Source organism: Carcharodon carcharias, chromosome 17 (genome assembly GCF_017639515.1).
Source record: "Carcharodon carcharias isolate sCarCar2 chromosome 17, sCarCar2.pri, whole genome shotgun sequence".
NCBI classification, from domain to species: Eukaryota; Metazoa; Chordata; class Chondrichthyes; order Lamniformes; family Lamnidae; genus Carcharodon; species Carcharodon carcharias.
In genome coordinates, this window is record NC_054483.1 from 77,964,439 (window position 1) to 77,985,718 (window position 21,280).

General features: G+C 41.5%; 2 protein-coding genes across 6 annotated transcripts in view; one reads left to right on the plus strand and one right to left on the minus strand.

The window, feature by feature from the left end:
• Positions 1-465: 465 nt before the first annotated feature.
• On the minus strand, positions 466-15,993 carry LOC121289800 (zinc finger protein Pegasus-like). Of its 4 annotated transcripts, none has more exons than XM_041209630.1 (4): positions 15,721-15,993; positions 7,614-7,774; positions 5,228-5,410; positions 466-1,425 (listed from the first exon to the last, which is right to left on the minus strand). In XM_041209630.1, exons 2-4 carry the CDS (start codon positions 7,744-7,746, stop codon positions 500-502), a joined length of 1,242 nt encoding a protein of 413 aa, XP_041065564.1. In that variant the 5' UTR covers positions 7,747-7,774; positions 15,721-15,993; the 3' UTR covers positions 466-499. The 4 variants fall into 4 exon arrangements, with proteins under 4 accessions (XP_041065564.1, XP_041065561.1, XP_041065565.1 ...); XM_041209627.1 differs by having other exon boundaries at positions 5,228-5,413; XM_041209631.1 differs by lacking the exon at positions 15,721-15,993 and adding an exon at positions 15,138-15,278.
• A 72-nt stretch (positions 15,994-16,065) lies between these two features.
• Positions 16,066-21,280, plus strand: part of acadsb (acyl-CoA dehydrogenase short/branched chain) — a 72,546-nt gene continuing 67,331 nt past the window's right edge. The window contains exon 1 of one of the 2 annotated variants that reach the window (XM_041209626.1): positions 16,066-16,412. In XM_041209626.1, coding sequence (XP_041065560.1) covers positions 16,386-16,412 — 27 coding nt within the window. In that variant the 5' untranslated portion in view covers positions 16,066-16,385. The remainder of the gene's footprint in view (positions 16,413-21,280) is intronic. The other variant, XM_041209625.1, reaches the window with a different exon arrangement.

Here is a 21,280-nt window from a genome sequence, read left to right on the forward strand (position 1 = left end):
GTAACATTATCCCTAAGTTTAGACACTAGAAGCTGCCAACAGATGTTAGACTAATTTGCCTAAATTCCCTCGTTTCCCCTCTCACTTTTCTTTATGAGCAATTTTACAATCAAAAGTAACAGTTACTGAAGAGAATTTTGCCAAATTATAATTAGGGCACACTGCACCATGCACCTGCATCTTTAGGGAGAAATAAACCAGAGGAAAGTAAATTATTTTCTCATTTTGTTTCATTTTTTTCCATCAACTCTTATGTGCCATCTTCCTTTCAGTCTCATACACACATTTAATAGCTTGTTCATGTTTTAAGTACATAAATGATAGACCGAGCAATGGAGGAGTAATTAGGTAATTGGCAACCCAGAAAATATATATTTTAAGTTTACTTTAAACAAATTGATTGTAGACTAACTTTTATTATAGTTTTACACAGAATTGAGATAAAAGTTACCATTCAAAAAACGATCAATTTTTAATAGCTTTATTAATACAAATAACATTAAGTTTGCTTATGCTGACCCCTGGCAAAATGACAAGCAAAATCATATTGGTTTTTACATTTACATCCACATATGTTACACTGAAATGGATTCTCATAACCATGGCACCCCATGTGAATAGTGTAAAGGATATTGTCTGCAAAATACATGTCACAGTGTTGGCAGTGATGCAGAAGCTGGGGGTCCTGGACTTGAATCGGAGGAGCAGGGGTGCTAGGTTGGCTGTTCGTCATGCACGGTGAGCTCATGTGAGCACTACGCTCACTATTTGGACCTGGAACAGGACTGAAGGTTCTTTGATTATGCACAGGATGTCGATCAGGGCTAGCATTGGATGAACTCTGAGCCACACTAGAAACTACAGTGGTAACTATTGGTGCTATAGACTGTGGTATCAGATACGGTTTCTCATCCCTGCATATCACATCAGAAGATGCTGGAGTTTGGTCATCTTGTGAAAGGCTGGAAAGCTGGCCGGCTAAAGCAGACAGCTGGTTTAATGGATTATCCACCATCATGTCCTGTACATCCCTTGAGATTCCACTAGTCTGTGCTTTTGTCAGACCCTCATAAGATTCAGCTGAGATGTTATGAGAAAATTCATCAAGGTAATCTGTCTTCTGCGCCACCATCGGAGGACTGAAATTACTCAGAGGTCTTCTTCCATAACTCAGGGAGTAACTGGATTTTTTTTGCAAAATTCCCATCATTCTCTTATTGGTCAGTGATGTCCTGCGTCCTTTCAGAGGAAGTAGTTTATGCCTGCGCCTGCGATGGTGGGATAAATTACTTTGATCACTGCAGCGAAAGGAGCAAAGCTCACATTTGTATGGTTTTTCACCTCTATGCGAGCGCATATGTGCTTCAAGGTGACGCTCATAAGCTGAAGCAAATGGACATAAATGGCATCTGTGGGGTTTCTCACCTGCATGAAAAAGAACAGATTAGCAAAGTTATTCCACTTTTCCTCTTAAAAACTTAATACCTTAAGATCTGAAAGATTCTTCCTTCAGGTTGCAAATACCACTTGGCTTCCTAAATGGATCAGTGAGTAGTTGATACTGAGCCAAGCGAAAGAAAGCTTCAAGATTAGACCCTTGTCTGTGTTGAGCTAGCTGATCTCAGCACAAGCAGTATTAAAAAAATGACCTCTGTTTCTAGGGAGGGAGGGTCCAAGATTACTCTTTGATGTTATTCAGTAATCCATACTGGGAAATACAAGTATATGGAGATATAAAGAGAGGACCCAATGAGTCTCAAAGAAAAAAAATGAACATTTGTATGAGAAAAATTCCATGGACCACTATGGAATTGTACACCAGCAGAACCATTGTATTCAGTAAAGGGAAAAGTAAAAGGGAAAGTGCAAAAAAAAAAACAGGTAATATACTTAGTTTGAATAGTACAACAGCTCCTGTTTTACCAAGACTATTTTTCATCCTGTAGCCCAGTCAAAAACTTGACTCTTCACATGTGACTACTAAAGTAGGAATTTGTACCATTTAAAAATGATTGGTCACAGGACCAGTGTGGAAAAAGGAACATTGCTCTGGCTAATCACATTATAGAACTCCATTTTGGAGCAGGAAATGTGCAACGAATTAATCAAAAATTCAATTATGTCCAATAATAGCAACATAGAATAAATGTGCAATTACAGATCAAGAAAGTTATTTTCTTCTTCCTCACTTCTACCAGAGATTTTTTTTAAAAGAAGTTGAGAAAGAAAGGATCTTCAGAAGCAATCATTCTCTCAACTCCCACATCAATAATAGGAAGCCCCACAGAAATACCATCAAGCAGCTGCACAGGTGCTCTCCATTTTACAGTAAAAACTGGCTGTGACAATTTAATAAACAAAACCTTTTTTAAAATGGCATGGTGACCTGAAGTTTGCATCAAGAACAATGGTTGAGGCTAACAAATTTCAGTTATAATGGCCTAAGTCAGAAAGCAACTTGCAACAATCTCACATGTATTTAAATGAGGAATCCAGAAGTTGCTGTTAGAAATACTCAGCTCCTCCACTGTTGCTCTGCATCAGCCCTTGCAGATAGATTCAACATCACTAATGGTATCAAGTTGTGATAGTTACCCAATAAAAAACAAGATAGAAAACATTAGGCTCAGTGCATGCAAGATTAGATGAAGTTTTAATGGCAGGATAAGTGATAATCACTGCCAAACAACCTTCCTGGCCCCAACAAGTGTGACATCTTATTCTTTCAGTGTTTGATATTGTTAAATATTTTTCACGTTCTGTTTCTCATCTCTTTTAATCCCATCTTTCCCAATCTTAATTCCACTTTCTGTACAATTTTACATGGAATTAAATTAATTCATACTTCTCACTTAAGGCTTCCTGGTTTATACCAGGAATTCTTCAGTCCAATTTGAAGAGCCTTGCTGTTTTTTTGCCCTGTTTAGAAACCCAGATCGCCTGGAGAGGGCACCATATTAGACATGATCTCCTAATTGTGTAACATGCTTCAAAAACTCACCAAAAGTTTGTGGGCAGCTTTCAATGTTATGAATGGCAAGCACCGTTCTTGTCACTGACCAGAAGTCCAGATCAATACATCAGGAACAAATACCTCCTAAGGTTTCCTTTTTGGAATTTTGTATCTACTCTTGTAAATATCACCCAATAGCCATCTTTGGAAAAACCCTACACCCATCATTCTTCACTCTCCAGTAACCCAAAAATACAATCTTATCTGGACAAGTTGAGGTCTTTAGTTTACATTTCCAGAGGCCTTGTAGCTTGCACTTCCAGACTGTAACGTATATTTCAAATACATCTGGGCTTGCAAAAGCAGTGATATGTTATAAAGCATAAACCCATGAAAATGTTCACCCTAAAGCAACTGTACATAAAGAATTGCCAAGATTATCAAGAGCTGCGTAGTGCTGTAGATTAGCATGATGTTTTTTCACCTCTGGGAGCAGAGTGCATTAAAGCCAGATCAGGAAACTACATGAAATTCCAAGGTGAAGTGAATTTATGCAGTCCCAATCCAGTTACTAAAGAGGCAAATCAATTTTTAAAAATGGAATAAGACCAACACTGGCAAGGCCAGCATTTGTTGTGCGTCCCTGATTGCCCTTGAGAAGGTGGTGGTGGTGGTGGTGAGCAGTCTTCTTGACCGCTGCAGTCCATCTTGTGTGGGTACAACCAGACTGCTGTTAGGGAGGATTTTTGACATAGTGACAGTGAAGGAATGGTGATATAGTTTCAAATCAGGATACTGTGCAGCCAATTTGCAGATGGTGTTCCCACACATCTCCTGTCCTGTCCTTCTAGGTGATAGAGGTTTCAGTTTTGGATGGTGCTGTCGAAGGAGCCTTGGTGAGTTGCTGCAGTGCATCCTGTGGATGGTACACACTGCTGCCATTGTGTCGGTGGTGGAGGGAGTTGAATGTTTGTGATGATTAAAGGGATGCCAATCAAGAGGCTGCTTTGTCTTGCATAGTGTTGAGTTTCTTCGAAGTTGTTACAGCTGCACTCATACAGGCAAGTGGAGAATATTCCACTACACTCCTGACTTGTGCCTTTTAAAAAGGTGGACAGTCTTTGTGGCATCAGGAGACAAATTACTTGTTGCAGAATTCCCAGTCTATGACCTGCTCGTGCAGCCACAGTATTTATACATCTAGTTCAGTTCAGTTTCTGGTCAATGATAACCCTCAGGATGTTGATTGTAGGGGATTCAGTTATGGTAATGCCTTTGAATGTCAAATGTAGATAGTTAGATTCTCTCAGAGATAGTCATTGCCTGGCACTTGTGTGGCATGAATGTTACTTGCCACATATGAGCCCAAGCCTGAATGTTGTCCAGATCCTGCTGCATGCCAGAATGGACTGCTTCAGTATCTAAGGAGTCACAAATAGTTCCGAATGCAGTGCAATCATCAGCAAACATCCCCATTTCTGATTTCATGATGGAGGGAAGGTCATTGGCAGAGTAGCTGAAGATGGTTAACACTAGGACACTACCCCAAGGAACTCCTGCAGCAATGTCCTGGGGTTGAGGTGATTTTTCTCCGACAACCATTTTCCTTTGTGCTAGGTATGACTCCAACCAGTGGTGAGTTTTCAACCCCCAATTCCCATTGACAATTTTGCTAGGGCTTCTCGATGCCACAGGTGGTCAAATGCTGCCTTGATGTTAAAGCAGTCATTCCCAGTCGTATGTAAATCAGAGTTTGAGACAAGAAGTGATATGTAACTAACAAAATTCAACATTAGAATTTACCCAAAATAAAAAATTTGGTCCCAACAAAACTTTTGTTTTCACAGTAAAACATTTCACAGGAATATTAGCTGGGAAGGAATACTAAAATCAACAATACAAAGGAACTGATGGAGGTTGTTTTCAGGCCTTTTATGAATAGCATCAGTTAACTAGATGGCAAGCATGTAGTTCTGAATAAACGACAATAGTACAAGTGCAGTTCCTGAACTGGTTGAGGTAGACTCGTGGCCTGCCTCCTCACCCTGCTCCTGAGATTGGAAGGCAATGGCAAACACTGACAAAAAAATTCCAAGAGAAACCGCTCAGGATGCGGATGATGAACCAAGGACCTACCTTCATGCAGAGCACAAATGAATGAATCGATCAATGGCATGTAGGTAGACACACTATTTCACCTAACCAGTTCTGAGTTCAAACAACTCCATAATTGGTGCTTAATTGTGTAAGCTAATCACCTGTAAAATTTATTACCTGTGTGCATTCTGGTGTGCTCCATCAGTCGTGCTATCCCTTTGCTAGCATAGTTACAGTACTGACACTTCAGCTTTCCATCAACCGTTCTTTCTGGCCCTTCTCCTATCATTCCACTGCCATCATCAAGAGAAACTTCAACAGAAGCATGGTGGATTCCATTTTGATGATTTTCAGTCCCAGCTGCTAATAAAAATAAAAGCATAACTAAGACAACTTTACAAATGTTTAAAAAGTAGACCAAAATATGATTCCAAAAATACTAAGACCATAGATTAAACAGGAATGCTTGTATACTATGTACACATATACATAAAGGTTAATACAGAGATTTCTGCAAAACTAAATGGTTGGAATTGCAGAATCACTCCATGCTGAGATCCAAACCTTGTACTCCTGTCACATCCAGTTGTGAATGGTGTTGGACCATTAAGTAACTAATGGCTGGGAGGCTTGATGCCATCATTGAGGATGGAGGAAGGTGGAGCAGACATAATTGGAAGCACATCTCAAGGTCAAGTATGACACCAGGGTAGCAAATAACCTGGTTCAGCTTTAGTCAGTTGACAGAAGGATGGAGTCAGTGGCAAGGGAACAAAGTTTGTGGAGCGACCACAGACAATGACTCTGATCTTCCCAATAATCAGCTGGAGGAAATTTCTGCTCGTGTAGTACTAGCAGTATTTGACAATCAATGTGACAAATTGACTAACAACATCCTGAGGGTTCCCATTGGCCAGAAACAGAACTGGATCAACCAAATAAATACTGTGGCTACAAGAGCAAATCAGGAGCTTAGATTTCTGTGGCAAGTAAATTAAGAGTCATACAGCACAGAAACAGGCCCTTCGGCCCATCATGTCTGTGCCGGCCATGAAGCACCCATCTATTCTAATCTCATTTTCCAACACTTGGCCTGTATGTTATAGCGTTTCAAGTGCTCATCTAAATACTTCTTAAATGTTTTGAGGGCTCCTGCTAGTGGTGGTGGTGGCCAAGAATAGATCTTCAGGGTCCCCAGAGATGACAGTGCAGGAGCAGGAAGTGAACCAGATGATTTTCTGGATAAGACTAGATAGTTCAGAAACCAGGCAAGTATAGTCCCACCAAGTTAGATAACAGAAGAGGCATTGGAGGAAGATGGTTGAGAAGTTGAAAAGTATGAGGAGGGATAGTTTACCATAGTCACAGTCACATTGATTGAAAGTTGTGACTTTGACAAGGAACTGTGGCAGGGACAGAAACCTGATTCAAACATGAGGCAACAGCACGTTTAAGGATCTGTAAAGAAAATAAGGTTGGAGATGGAGGTATTTTACAAACTTACTAAATTGAATGTTTAGTAATGTTATCCTCTTCAGTTTGCTTCTACTACAAAGCACTTAGTGTTTTTTTATTTGTTTTAATTACACAACATCCTAATACCTTAGTTGGTAAAGGTATCAAAATGACTTGGACCAGATAGGTCTCAGGTTCAATCAATGATCTGTTCTGGTAGTGGGATGCAATAACGGGATCAGGTTGATTGTTTCTGATCACTATTCGATAATCCCTAATCTCAGTATGGATTGCACAAGGATAACTTTGAATTTGACTGCAGTTGAACAGCTAATGCCCAGCTTCAGCATAAAGTAATGAAGTACTGAAAGGCTGTCAGAACTCATTAATAAGACATTAATTCCAGAAGCAACAGAAAGTTGAAAAAATAAATGTACAAATTCAATACACCTTCATATTATACAACACGCATTAAAACGTACTTCACAGAAATAAAAGGTCAACTGCATTTGAAAACTTTAGATTTAACAGGAAGTATGTTTTAACATGCAAATATATTGACTATGCACAAACCATTTAACTGTTAATTTATGAAACATTTAAATTGATAAAAAGCTAATTCTTCTACACTGCAGGAACTCAATGCCAGACTATAAGATGGTATCAGTATTATATTGACACAGTAAAATATAGCCAAACAGGCATGATAAAATTGCACAAACTAGGAATGCTGACCATCATAACTCGTCAGCATGATATAACAACCATTTTTTTAATGGGAGTTTTTCAAGGATTAATTCCAAGAATTACAAAATACATGAAAAATGTGCATTTTAAATTCTTCTACATACTGCATCTCTGCTAAGTGACAATGTGGATATACCAGCAAGTCCTTGTTTGACTGTACCATCATGCATAGAAATTCTTGGGAGTTTGTTACAAGGCTGAAGTACAAAGTAACCAAATCAAGGTTTCTAGCTTAAAGAACCATTTGAACTTTTGGATTTTGCTCCATGGTTGGCATTTTAACAATTCCCTTCTAAGTTTGATTTTGAATAGCCTACTCCTGTTGTGTTAATTTTCTCATGCACACATTTTCTTTTCTTACCAGGTTGAAGTAATTCTGGCTCCTTTTCATTACACACTGAACCGGAAATCATGTTTACATGTTGTGTTTGCTGAGTGAGATACTCTTGAAAATCCTTGACAAAGTCTACAGAATCATTTCTCTTTTCTCGCATATTCTTACTCTTGACTGAAGCTTAATTCCTTAAGGAAAAAAAGTTTCAATGTTAAGTGTTTCGTATCCACCGTGTTATTAGACAACAATATTAAATACTTCAGTATGTACTTGAAATATATTCAGATCTGAATAATGCAAGAATGCTCGGGTTTATGCAACCAGAAGTAGAAAGAGTAAATTTCTCCATTCATTCAATCCATTTTTTGGTTCTACCAGATTTCTTTCTCCCTCCCAGGATTGGGACAAATTCTGAAAACATAGAATATCAAGCTCCAAATTTTAGCTCATATTGTAGTTTTTAAAATTAAAGTTGCAGTTGTTACATTGATTTACAGAGTTACATTAAACAAATAACAATGGAACATAGGAGCAGGCCATTAAGCCTGCTCCACCATTCAATAGTCATGGCTGCTCATCCACTTCAATGCCTCCACGCACGCACCCCCCGCCACCCCCCCCCCCCACCCCAAACACCCCTTAATGTCATTGACATTTAGAAATATGTCAATCTCTGCTTTAAATATACTCACAACTGAACTGCTTCCACAGCCCTCTGCAGTAGAAAATTCCAAAAATTCACAACCACCCCATCCCCAAGTAAAATAAAATTTCTCTTCATCTCAGTCCTAAGTGGATTCCCCTTATTCTGAAATTGTGTCCCTTGGTTCAATACTCCCCAACCAGGGGAAACATCTTACCTACATCTACCCTCTCCATCTCTAAGTATTTTGTAGCTTTAACTCTAGCAAATATAGGCCGTTTCTCCAATCTCTATTCATAGGACAGTCCCACCATCCTAGGAACAAGTTTGGTGAACCTTTGTTGCACTCCCTCAATGCCAATAATATCCTTCCTAAGGGAACCAAAACTGCACACAATACTCCAGATGCAGTCTAACAATTGAAGCAAGAATTCGCTATTCCTGTGCTCAAAGCCTCTTGCAATAAAAGCAAACATACCATAAGCCTTCCTAATTGCTTGCTGAACCTGCATGTTAGTTTTCAGTGACTTAGTGATGAGGACACCAAGGTCCCTTTGTACATCTACATTTTCTAATCTCTTACTATTTAAGAAATACCCTGCATATCTGTTCCTCCTACCAAAGTGGATAACCTCTCATTTTTTCCACATTACATTCCATCTGCTATGTCTTGCCCACTCACTAAGTCTGTCCAAATCTCCTTGAAGTTGGTTTGCACCTTCTTCACAACACATTCCCATCTAGCTTTGTTTCACCCGCAAACTTGGAAACATTACTTTTGGTCCCTAATCCAAATCATTGATATATATTGTGAACAGCTGGGGCCCCAAGTACTGACCCTTGCAGTACCCCACATTCACAGCCTGCCAACAAGGACCTATTTATTAATACTGTTTTCTGCCTGTTAATCAATCCTTAATCCATGCCAATATATTACTTCCTATCTCATGTGCTTTAATTTTACTAACCAACCTCCTGTGGGGGAGGGAACTTTATCAAAAGCCTTCTGAAAATCCACATATACTATGCCCACCAACTCCCTTTTATCAATTCTGTTAGTAACATCCTCAATAAACTCCAACAGGTTTATCAAACATGATTTCCCATTCATAAATCCATGCTGACTACACCCAATTAGATCATTATCCAAAAGTCCATTTATCACAGTCTTGCTATGATAGTTTCTAGCATTTTGCCTATTACTGATATAAGGCTAGCAGGTCTGCAGTTCCCCAGTTTTCTCTCTCCCTCCCTTAAATAGTGGAGTGACATTTGCTACCTTCCAATCTGCAGGAACTATTCCTGAATCCATAGAATTTTGGAAGATGATCACCAATGCATTCACTATCTCCATAGCTACCTCTTTCAACATTCTGAAATTTAAGATATCAGGTCCTGGGGATTTATCAACCTTAAATTCAATTAATTTCTCCAATATACTCTTCTTATTAATCCTAATTTCTTCCTTCACCCTAGTCCATTGGATCTCTAATTCTGGGAGATTTCTTGTATCTTCCTCAGTGAAGAAAAAGTAATCATTTAGCTTCTCTGCCATTTCTCTATTCCCCATTAGAAATTCTCCTGACTCTGCCTGTAATGGACCCATATTTGTCTTAGCCAAACGTTTTCTTTTTCCATTCCTATAGAAGCTTTTACAATTTTGTTGCTAGTTTATATTCATATTCTATTCTCCCTTTATCAGTTTCTTGATCTTCCTTTGCTGTACTATAATATCCTACCAATCCTCAGATCTACTAATATTTCTGGCAACTTTATAGTCCTTTTCTTTTAAAATTTTATACAATCTTCAACTTCCTTTGTTAGCCACGGTTGACTGACATTTTGGGTTTCTGTGCTTTGAAGGAATGTATAATTGCTGTCAACATAAAATAATTCTTTAAAGACCATCCATTGCCTATGTACCATCATACCTCAACGTATTTTCCCAATCCAGCTCAGCCAATTTGTCCCCCATACCTTCAAATTTCCTTTGTTTGAACTACTGTTATGATATGGCAGGTGATAATTGCTGGGCTGACCAAATCCCAAAGGGAAACTTGGCCAAGCTATCACAATGATTTGCAATTTGTATTTTTATTACAAGGTATTTGCACTAAAGTCAGAAGTACAGTCCATTGCCACATTCTGGAAATTTTAAAGATTAAATTAAAACATTTATTAACAAAAGGAAAGAAAACTTGAACACGCAAGATAACAGTTTAATTTAGTCTTACAACGTTTCCCAAAAGATTTCTACTGAATTAGACTCCCAAATAAACCCCATTTTCCAGGCAATAGTCCAAATAGATTCTTAATCTATAAAACATCCAAAATATTACCATACAGCACCCACTATTGCTATAAGGAAGGTATTTCACAGCTTCTCTTCCTCTCACTCGACAATGTAATTCCAAGGCTTTTAACAAAACCTTGCTTTCTGGAACACTTCTCTGGGGTGGCTAGAAGCTGATACCTCACAGTGCACTCTTCAGGATCTCAATTGGCCACTCACCATACAGTTTTCAATTTTTCCTTAAATATATTTCTCCACTTTGATCTCTAAATTCCATTGTTTCAACCTTGCTTTGGAAGTTACTTTTCTCAGAAAATAAAAATATCTCACGTTGTCCTTATGGCCAGCACTTTCGGCAGAAATAAAGTTAATAACTCTGCTTTATTCATCTACAATTTTGCCAGTTGTAAGACATCCTATCATACCTCTGAAATTCAAACAGCTCTCAGCTTGTCTATAAATACAAGAGTTAGCTCTAATCTATTTATTTGTCTTACTTAACTCATCCACTTCAAAATGCCTGCTTTTACACTTAGCACCTTTGATGATTCAAACCTTGCAGTCCAACTGCTTTCAGTTTAATTAAATTAGTCACACAAGCCTGCTTCAGTATCCCACAGTAATATTAGGAAAAAATATCTTCTTTACACCATCCCATTTTCAAACAATAAAAAATTCTCTCATAATATGGTCACTCATCCCGAAAGGTTTTTTTTAAAAAATTAATTAGCCCTTTCTCGTTACATATACTAGATCTAAAATAGCCTGTTCTCTAGTCAGTTCCTCAACATACTGCTCTAGAAAACCATCCCTAACACTCCAGAAACTCATCCTCCAGCATTAGCATTCATTAAGTTTACCCAGTCTACATGCAAATTGAAGTCATCCATGATTACTTATTACCCATGCTACATGTTACTCTAATCTCCTGATTAATACCATGTCCCACACTACCATTACTGTTTGGTGGCCTATAAAGAACTCCTACCAATGTTTGCGGTTTCTTAGCTCCACCCAAACAGATTACACATTTTGTTCTTCTGATCAGAGATCCTCCCTCACTAATGTACTGATCCCATCCCTTATTATCAGCGCAGCACTACCTCCTTTTCACCTATTCTTCCTGAATGTAGAATATTCAGTTCCCAGACTCAGTCACCCTGTAACCACTTCTCCGTAATGGCAATTATATCATACCCATTTACCTCAATCTGCGCCATTAAATCATCTAACTTGTTGCAAATGCTGCATGCATTCAGGTAGAGTGCCCTTAAATTACTCTTTTTGAAATTATTCCACATTTTAAGCCTAGTTGATGGTCGCCTTTGTTTTGCCTGCCTACTAATTTTGCTTGGTACTTTTCTACTTCCTGTTACCAGCTTTACCTCCTTCAATTTGAGCTATCCCTTAGGTTCCCTAACAAGCTAGTTTAAACCCTCCCCAATAGCACTAGCAAATCTTCATGCAAGGACATTTGTCCTGGCCCTGTTAAGATGTAACCTGTCCACCTTGTACAGGTTTCACATGCCCCAGAGCTGGTCCCAATGCCTCAAATCTGATGCCCTCCCTCCTACACCAATTTTTCCAGCCACATGTTCAGTTGATCAATCCTCCTATTCCTATGTTCACTAACACATGGCACTGGAAATAATCATGAGATTACTGCTTTGAGGTCCTGATTTTTAGCTTCCTTCCTAACTCTCTGAAATCTGCTTTCAGGACCTCATCCCCCTTCTTTACTATGTCATTGGTATCAATGTGGACCATGATATCTGGCTGTTCACCCTCCCCCAGACTCAGATCAGACCTGAACTGCTGAATATTTCCAGCAGTTTTTGTTTTTATTTCAGATTTCCAGCATCCACCATATTTTGCCTCCTGATGTACGTTGCCTGTTTATAAATTATATTTTATTGCTATATTTTACTCCTTTGGTAAATTAATGCTTTTGAGAATTGGAACATCACCATTCACAAACTTTTAAAAAATACTTGCACAGAGCACAAAGTGCCAAATGGAATTTTCCCACGCACTTTTTATAACCAGGTTTATCAATATTTTGGAGCTACATTTAAGGAGTGTCAAATCAAAGTAGGTTGCTACTGTTATATCACTGCACAGCAGAAATTACCATGCTGTAACATGAGAAAATATAATTGCACCTTAAAAATTCCTTTCAAAATTTCCTATAAAATTTCAGAAATTGTTTTTTACTACTCTGTACTGTAGAGCATAGTGAAGTTCAATTGAAATAAACGTATATTAATACAGCACAATACTCCATGAAATCATAATGTTATACAATTCTACTTCATGAACTAAGTATACCATTGTTCTCAGTCACAACAATTTATTTTGTTTAGGAGGAATTTTATTTTTCAATAGAAAGTATTTTATGCCTGAATGATTACTAGTTATTATATACTGTTAGCTGCAAACCCTTGTAAAATTTTAGGTGTCTTCCTAAATGCACCCTTGGAATACTGTGCAGGACAGTACAATCTGTCTGTACTATGGAAATGTTTTATCAGCTTTATTGCTGGTCTCATTTGTCATTTTCACCCAAATTCAAAATGCATCAGCAAGATATAAAGTTATATTCATAATGTGATCAGCATCAGCACCTTGCTGGATTGCCTCCCTCTTTATTCACATTAAGCATATAAATCAGATTAATTACTACAGTCTTCATGTTCCCTAGCATATTCATAGGGAGATCACAATTAAAATCCAGGAACTGTAATGTGCAGGCCAATAAAGCCCAGAAATGTCTTTGTGATGTTTCTTGAATAATCTCCGATTTACCCATAATAGAAGTTTAACCACAAATCAAGTTAATGGAGTGGTCCTTGTGCTTTCTCTGTTGTCAGATTATTTGCCCAATAGAGCCAGAACTCTCAGGTGGAACACTGAACAAATTGGTATTTTTCTCTTGCTCGAAATTCCATCGCCTTGTTATCCACCCCAACTCCTGCTACCTGGTAAAGCTTAACCAGGCATTTGCACAATGTAGTCCTGTTACTACTCTGGACTAGCTTCCACATCATCCACCTTTGCCCTTACCCAAATCCTATGGCTGCTGAAATCCTGATGTTATTAGCTCTAGATTTAGCTTTTCCCAAATCCTCCTCTTCAGCCATTGCAAGCTCCAATTTTCCAGCCTATTGTTTGTTCCATCCCCCAGTGAAAATAATGTGTTTATAAATCCTAGCAGTCTCACCTGGCCTTACTCCTTCAGCCTCCTCAGCTACATGCCCCAGCCTGCAGCCTTTGGCTCTCCAACTCTAATGCATCTTCCCTGCATGTTGGCAGTACAGCCTTCCTCAGTGCTGTCCTACTCTCTAGAATTCCCTATCTAAGCCCATCTGTTTGCTACTTCTACTTGCTACCCATCTTTAAAAGCACCCACAATGTCTATGACAAGAATTGGAACATTTACCGTTTTACAGGTATATTTAACAGCATCACATCACTGAATTCCACACCAACATCATCCTAGAGGTCACCATTAACCAGAAATAAGGCTTAGTCACATAAATACTACAACTGCAAGAACATGTCAGTCTTTGGGAATTTTGCAATGAGTATCTCACCTCCTGACTCCCAAAAGCCTTTCCACCAACAAGACACAAGTCAGTAATGTGATGGAATGCTTGCCTGGATAACTGCAGCTCAACAACAGTCAAGAAACTTACCATCCAGGACAAAGCAACCTGCTTGATTGAGACAAAACATCTACCATCTTAATCATTTACTCTCCGGAGCCATGGTATGCCTGTGATGAAATGTGTACCATCTACAAGATGCACTGCAGCAACTCACTAATACTCCATTGGCAGCATCTTCCAAACCTGTAACCTCAACCATACAGAACAAAAGGCAGCAGGCATATGCAAATACCACCACCTGCAGGTTCCTTTCCAGGACACATCCTGATTTGGAACTATATCATCGTGGAACTTCCTTCCAAACAGCACTGTGGGGTGTACCCTACATCGGCTCACCAACTTCAAGAGCATTTGGAAATGGGTAATAAATGTTGGCTTGCCAGCAATACCACCATGAATAAATAAAAAACGCAAGCCACTGTAGTTAACTAATCTGTAGAACTATGGTGCACTTACATTTAAAAAAAATTACACTGGCCCTTTTGTTTTCTTTTGCATCTTTGAGCTAGTTTTTAACACAAGAGCTTTCACAGGCCCTGGCTACCATAAACATTTCTTTGTCCCCTTCACAGACCTCGAAATGTGGAATGGTTGAATGCACAGAGGCAACGACATATCTTCCGGCTACTGGCTCAGCCCAGTTAGCTACTTGCTTTGTGGCTTTTAAAAAAAATAACGGTGATGTTTATTTACGTTGGGCGGTACTTTCTATAGGCTTTGGAGTGAGGGGGGAAGGTGCTTCATATTAAGTTTTGTACGTACACGTCATAACTAGATTAACTGCTACCTTTTTGCCTTCTGGAAAAAGTGACATGCAACAGTGACTCCTTCAGCCCTCCGAAACCAAGATAAACATCATCCTTGGCATTAGAGGCACTCGCATTTTTAAAGCTATACAATGTCTATTTTTTAAAAATACGTTATAAAATTGGATCAGCTTAAAATACCAGTGGTCCACGATCAACTATGTAAAGGAAGCGTGATCCTTGTGCCATTCTAGTCAGCCCTCCTATATGGCGGGAGCCCTCAGTTCCAGTTTACAAATGGCTGTTGTGGTGACTCCAACAAACCGGCCCCAACCGAGAGCCCGCCCCTTCCCTCGCACCCATTAGTTCAAGTTAGAGAAACATCACTGGAGCGCCGTTTCCTATTGGTCGATCGGAACATCACTCAGAGCACTAGGCTCAAAGTTAACATTGAAGCGGGCCGCGTTATTTTGAAATATCGACAGACAAAAAACCCTACAACTATAGAAACACAAGATAAAGGCGTAAAAGAAACGTGGGTTACGTATGGGGGGAGGGGGTGTTGTCAGGATCATCAGTCTTTTTATCGCCCCCTCCCCCCAACGTTTCTCACAAGTTGTGCTTTCGGTCGAAGGCAGAGGCGGCTCCAGCCCTTTCGGTTATTATTCAAACGGTTCATCCGGGGCTGCTGGATTACTAAAGCGGGATCAGGCCACTGCCGGGGGTGGGGGTGGGGTGGGGGGGGGGGTGTGCTGAAGGAAAGAGTTCTCCTCCTCTGCCATACCTTCAGCTTAATTCCATCCACTCGATAGCAGCTTCAAAACAGCAAAACATAGCGGGGCTCCCGCTGAAGGGAAAATGACGGGCAAGCGCTTGTAATCAGGAGCGGGAGCCCGCTTGCTTTTGACGACTGTCCAAGGAAGGAAGCCTTCTCTAGCTGGTTGCCTTAGCCGCAGTCCCCAAAGACGAAGGGAACAAAAGGCCGACGTCGATGTCACAGTTGAGCCGGGACACATACATGGGCAGCCAGATGGAAGTGACATCAGCGGATGGGGCCCGGCCCAATCAGCCCAGGCGTGAGGCGGAGCAGAGCCCAAAACCGCCCCACTCCAGTAGGCCAATCGCTGCTGCTCTCAACTGTAATTATTTGGTCTTGCGGGAATAATTTTCATTTTATATTTTTAACCTTCTTTCGTACTTAAGGTCACTTTTATATTTTAAAAAAAGGTATTTTGAAAAGAATTAAAAATCAATGCAAGCCTCAGTTTTTTCCCCCATAAGCATGGTGGTGACGCCTTCCGATTAGTTGATTAAATTATTCCTGGTTTCAAAACTTGGAGGAGGTGCTGTGTGATCTCCAATAACACCAACCCCTTTTGAAAAAAGTAAATAACTGCACGAATTTGTCGAAGATATTCTTGTGGTGTGTCGGTTGTTGCAAAGGACGAAATGGCGACTAGGTTATTGTTTCCTAGGGTGAGTAGAATATCCACCACACGGCGATTTAGTGCTGTTAGTATACACCCGAGGTAACTGGATATTTATCGTTTGCTTAGCTGTATAATAAATGTCTCCATGCTTTATTCGAATAAACTAGCACCACCAGTAAGGTTTTCCATTTGCATGGGATATTTTACCACGTTAAATGCTCTAAGATGCTTCTCAGGAACATTATCAAATGAAATTTGGTCCCAAACCACATAAGGGCAGATGACCAAAAGCTTGGTCAAACATAAGTTTGAAGGAAAATCGTAAAGAAGGAAAGCGCGTTAGAGAGGTGAGGAGATGTAGGAAGGAAATTCCAGAGCTTAGGGCTTAAGGAGCTGAAGGTTCAGATGCCAGGGGTGAAATGATTAAAATTGGGAGTACTCGAAAGATTAGAGTTGAAGGAGTGCATATATCTTGGAGGGTTGTAGGGCTGGCAAATGATGGAGAGGGGCAAGGTCAAGGAGGGATTAAGACAATTGAGAGAATTTTAAAATTGAGACGTTGCACTGGGAGCCCAGTGTCGGCTAGTGAGCACAGGGATAATGAGGGAAAATAGGATTGTGTTTAAGTTAGGACCAGCACAAGTGGTTTACCTCCAATTTAAAGAGGTTAGAAAGTGAGGCTAGCCACGTGTGTTTTGGAATGGTTAAATTGACTTTTAGAAGCATTGGTGAAATAAATAGAGAATAGGTAGCCCTAACAAACTAGTGTAAACCCTCCCAACAGCACTAGCAAATTTCCTTGCAAGGATATTAGGCCCAGTCTGTTAAGTTGTAACTTCTCCATCTTGTACAGGTCCACCTGTTCCAGAACCAGTCCCAATGCCTCAAATCTGATACCCTCCCTCCTTACACTAATTCTCAAGCCATGTGTTCGGTTGGTCAATCCTCCTATTCCTATGCTCACTAGCATGACACTGGGAGTAATCCTGAGATTACTGCTGAGGTCCTTTTTAATTTCCACCCCTAAAATCTGCTTTCAGGACCTCTTTCCCCCCTCTTGCTACCTGTCATTGGTATCAATGTGGACCACAACCTCTGGTTGTTCACCCTCTCTCTGACTACAGGACCTCTTTTTCTCAGTGACATCCTTGACCCTGGCATCAGGAGGCAACATCATCCTGAATTCACATTTACTGCTGTAGAAACACCTGTCTAATCCCCTGACTATGGAATCCCCCATCATTGCTGCACTCTTCTTCCTTCCCTCCTATGCAGCTGAGCCCCCAAGGGACCATTGCCTTCACCAGTATCCAAAATGGGAAGCAAGCAAGATAGAGTCAAGGGACTCCTGCACTACCCACCTGATTCTCCTAGACTGGCTGGCAGTCACCCATTCCCTCTCTGTCTGTACATCCCTAACCTGCAGTGTGACCAAATAGCCTAGCATCTGTCAGAGGGAAATGTTAGAAGCTGTTTTTAAAGATTGGATAGCAGGGGAGGCAGAGTCAACATGGTTTTGTTAAAGGGAAATCTGATTTAACCAATTTATTTGAGTCCTTCAAGGAAGACTCTCTTTTGCTGTTGATAAAGGGGCACCGGTGGCTGCACTGTACTTGGATTTCCAGAAGGCATTTGATAAGGTGTGCCACATCAAAGGATATTGTGGAAACTAGAAGCTCCTGGTGTAGGGGCTAAAATTTTGGCATGGATAGAAGATTGGTTAGCTAATAGGAAGTTGGCATAAAGGGTCTTTTTTCTGATTGGCAGGATGTGATGAGTGGTGTGCCACAGGGATCAATGCTCGGGCCTCGACTTTTTACAATTTATATTAATGACTTGGATGAAGGGACCAAAGGTATGGTGGCTAAATTTGCTGACAACACAGATGGGAAAGTAAATTGTGAAGAGGACATAAGGAGGCTGCAAAGGGACATGGGTTAAGTGAGTGGCCAAAGATCTGGCAAATGGAGTATAATGTGGGCAAAAATGAAATTGTCTATTTTAGTAGGAAGTATAAAAAAAGCTTATTATATAAATGTGAGAGTTTGCAGAACTCTGAGATTCAGAGGGATCTGGGTGTCCTAGTGCATAAATCACAAAGGGCTAGTATGCAAGTACAGCAAGTAACTAGGAAAGCTAGTAGAATGTTAATGTTTATGAGGGGAATTGATTACAGAAGTAAGGAGGGGTGGGTGGGGGGGTGTGCAGTAGGCAGGAATGTGGGGTTGAGGTTACAATCAGATCAGTCATGATCTTACTGAATGGCGGAGGCTTGAGGGGCCAAGTGGCCTACTCCTAGTTCATATGTCCCCCTCCCTAAACATGCTGTCCACATAATTCTCTGCCTCTCAGAAGCACAACAATGACTCCAGCCACTGATAGAGTTCCAAAACCCAGAGCTCAAGCTTCTGCAGCCAGTGACACTTCCTGCAGATATGTTCATCTAGGACACATGGTGCATCCCACATACTACAACTGGAAAGGTCCACTCAGCCAAGCTGACCTGCCATAACTTTACAAACTATTTATTACAATTGGTATAATTAGAATAACTTACCAGTGACTCACCAATCAGCTCTTTCAGTTGTGACAAAGTGAGAGCCAACTAATGGAGGCTGAAAAAAAGTTTTAAAAAACTCCTTCCCCAAACTCCCATTTTACACTCTGTGCACCCAAAGCAGTACTCAGTACAAACATTGTAGCACTGAGGTAGGCCTCTTTTCATGCTCCCTGAAGAACAACTGATTCAAGCTTCAAGATAAAAGCAAAAAACTGCAGATGCTGGAAATCCAAAACAAAAATAAAAGTACCTGGAAAAACTCAGCAGGTTTGGCAGCATCTGTGTAACTCTTTCGAGTACAAACATGTTTCCATCTGTTTTCAGATGAAGTTACATTGTTTCATAGTTTGCCATTGTGAGATTTGAACTCTTGATAATCTTTTAAATGAAAACCAAATCAACAAAATTGGGATAAATCAGTCACAGCCCCTAATTCAGGTCAGCTGTAAAACCAAGAACAAAATTTAAAGGAAACTTACAAACTTTAAATCAAAATGTGATTAAAGGGGTCAACAAAACACCCCAGTCCCCGCGGTGCCCACCGAGCACGGAAGGCCTCGAGAGTGCCAGCAGACACCGCGTGCTCCTTCTCCAGGGACATCCGGCAGCGAACGTAGCCACGGAAGAGGGACAAACAATCGGGCGGGACTCCCCCGTCGATCGCCCGCTGCTTGGACCTGTTAATGGCCAACTTGGCCAGGAGCAGGTTCACGAGGAGGTCCTCCTCCTTCCTGACCCCCTTCCGCACCGGGTGCCCATAGATCAGGAGCGTGGGGCTGAAGTGCAAACAAAACATCAATAAAAGGTTTTTCAAATAACTAAAAAGGGAGTGCAGTCTACAACACCCTATGTATACATGGTCCACGGACTCCACAAGACTGCAAAAAGGGCACGTGTCCTGAGGGTCCGTGAACCTATGCATCCTCTTATTATAAGGGACTGCTGCATGCAACACCCTCCGACCCAGGTCCCCGATAGAAAGGGGGAGGACACCTCCGTAGAGGGCTTCCCATCGGGGGCCTCCGCCGCCGGACGGCAACAAGGCACGCCAGGGCGTGTCCGGTCGACGGACAAGGGCGAGAAAATGGAAGGTGTGCAGCAGCAGTCCGTACAAAAAGCCCCTCTTTGCCGTGCCAAAAGGCACAGAGGGCATGTCCCCGAGGCGGCTCATATTGTGCGGCACCAGCACCCGAGGGAGGGTTCGGGGCTTGGGGCCAATGTGGAATTCCGTCCGAACAGGGGAACGCTCAGACGGAAGACCACCGCGCACCTGGGCCACCTCAAGACCCAAAATAACGTCGGGTCCGAGCACGACCGTTCTCAGGTCTTGGCTGGCATCGGCTGCGACCTGGACACTCACAGATGCACGTCGCGCCAACTCCTGCGGGAGCATCCAGCCCAGTCCTCCACCACCCAGCACGTCCCCGATCCTGGTCACCCCTGCGGCCACAGCCCTCCTCTCCGCCAACCACTGAAAAGGACGGAGGGGCGGATTCCTGAGCAGCGGCTCTCTGACGATAGCCGCTACTCCTGACGTGGGAGAGCTGCGTCGCGAGGCGACCACTTTCCAGACTTTGATCAGGTCCTGGTAAAAGACGGGCAACGCCTGCAAGGAGCCACCGAGGCCCAGCTGCACGTCATAATTCAGGCCGTGCACCTGACGGAAGAAATACGTCATCAGGGCACACCATCTAGGAGGAGGCTCGACGTAGAGGTATCGCTGCAGGGTCTGAAGGCGGAAAGTCGCCACCTGTGTGCGTAGGCACACTAGCGCCTGACCACCCTCCCTAAGCGGGAGACTCAGAACCTCGGCAGCGACCCAGTGCAATCTTTTGTCCCAGAAGAAGTCGACTAACAATCTCTGGATTCTTGTGACAAAGTCCGGGGGAGGGGTCAAAGTGACCAGCCGATACCACAACATGGCGGCAAAGAAGAAGAGGACTTTTTAGTCCTAAATTTGTAACTCTTTCGAGTACAAATCTGTTTCAGATGAAGTTACATAGTTTCATAGTTTGCCATTGTGAGATTTGAACTCTTGATAATCTTTTAAATGAAAACCAAATCAACAAAATTGGGATAAATCAGGCACAGCCCCTAATTCAGGTCAGCTGTAAAACCAAGAACAAAGTTTTAAAGGAAACTTACAAACTTTAAATCAAAATGTGATTAAAGGGGTCAACAAAACACCCCAGTCCCCGCGGTGCCCACCGAGCACGGAAGGCCTCGAGAGTGCCAGCAGACACCGCGTGCTCCTTCTCCAGGGACATCCGGCAGCGAACGTAGCCGCGGAAGAGGGACAAACAATCGGGCGGGACTCCCCCGTCGATCGCCCGCTGCCTGGACCTGTTAATGGC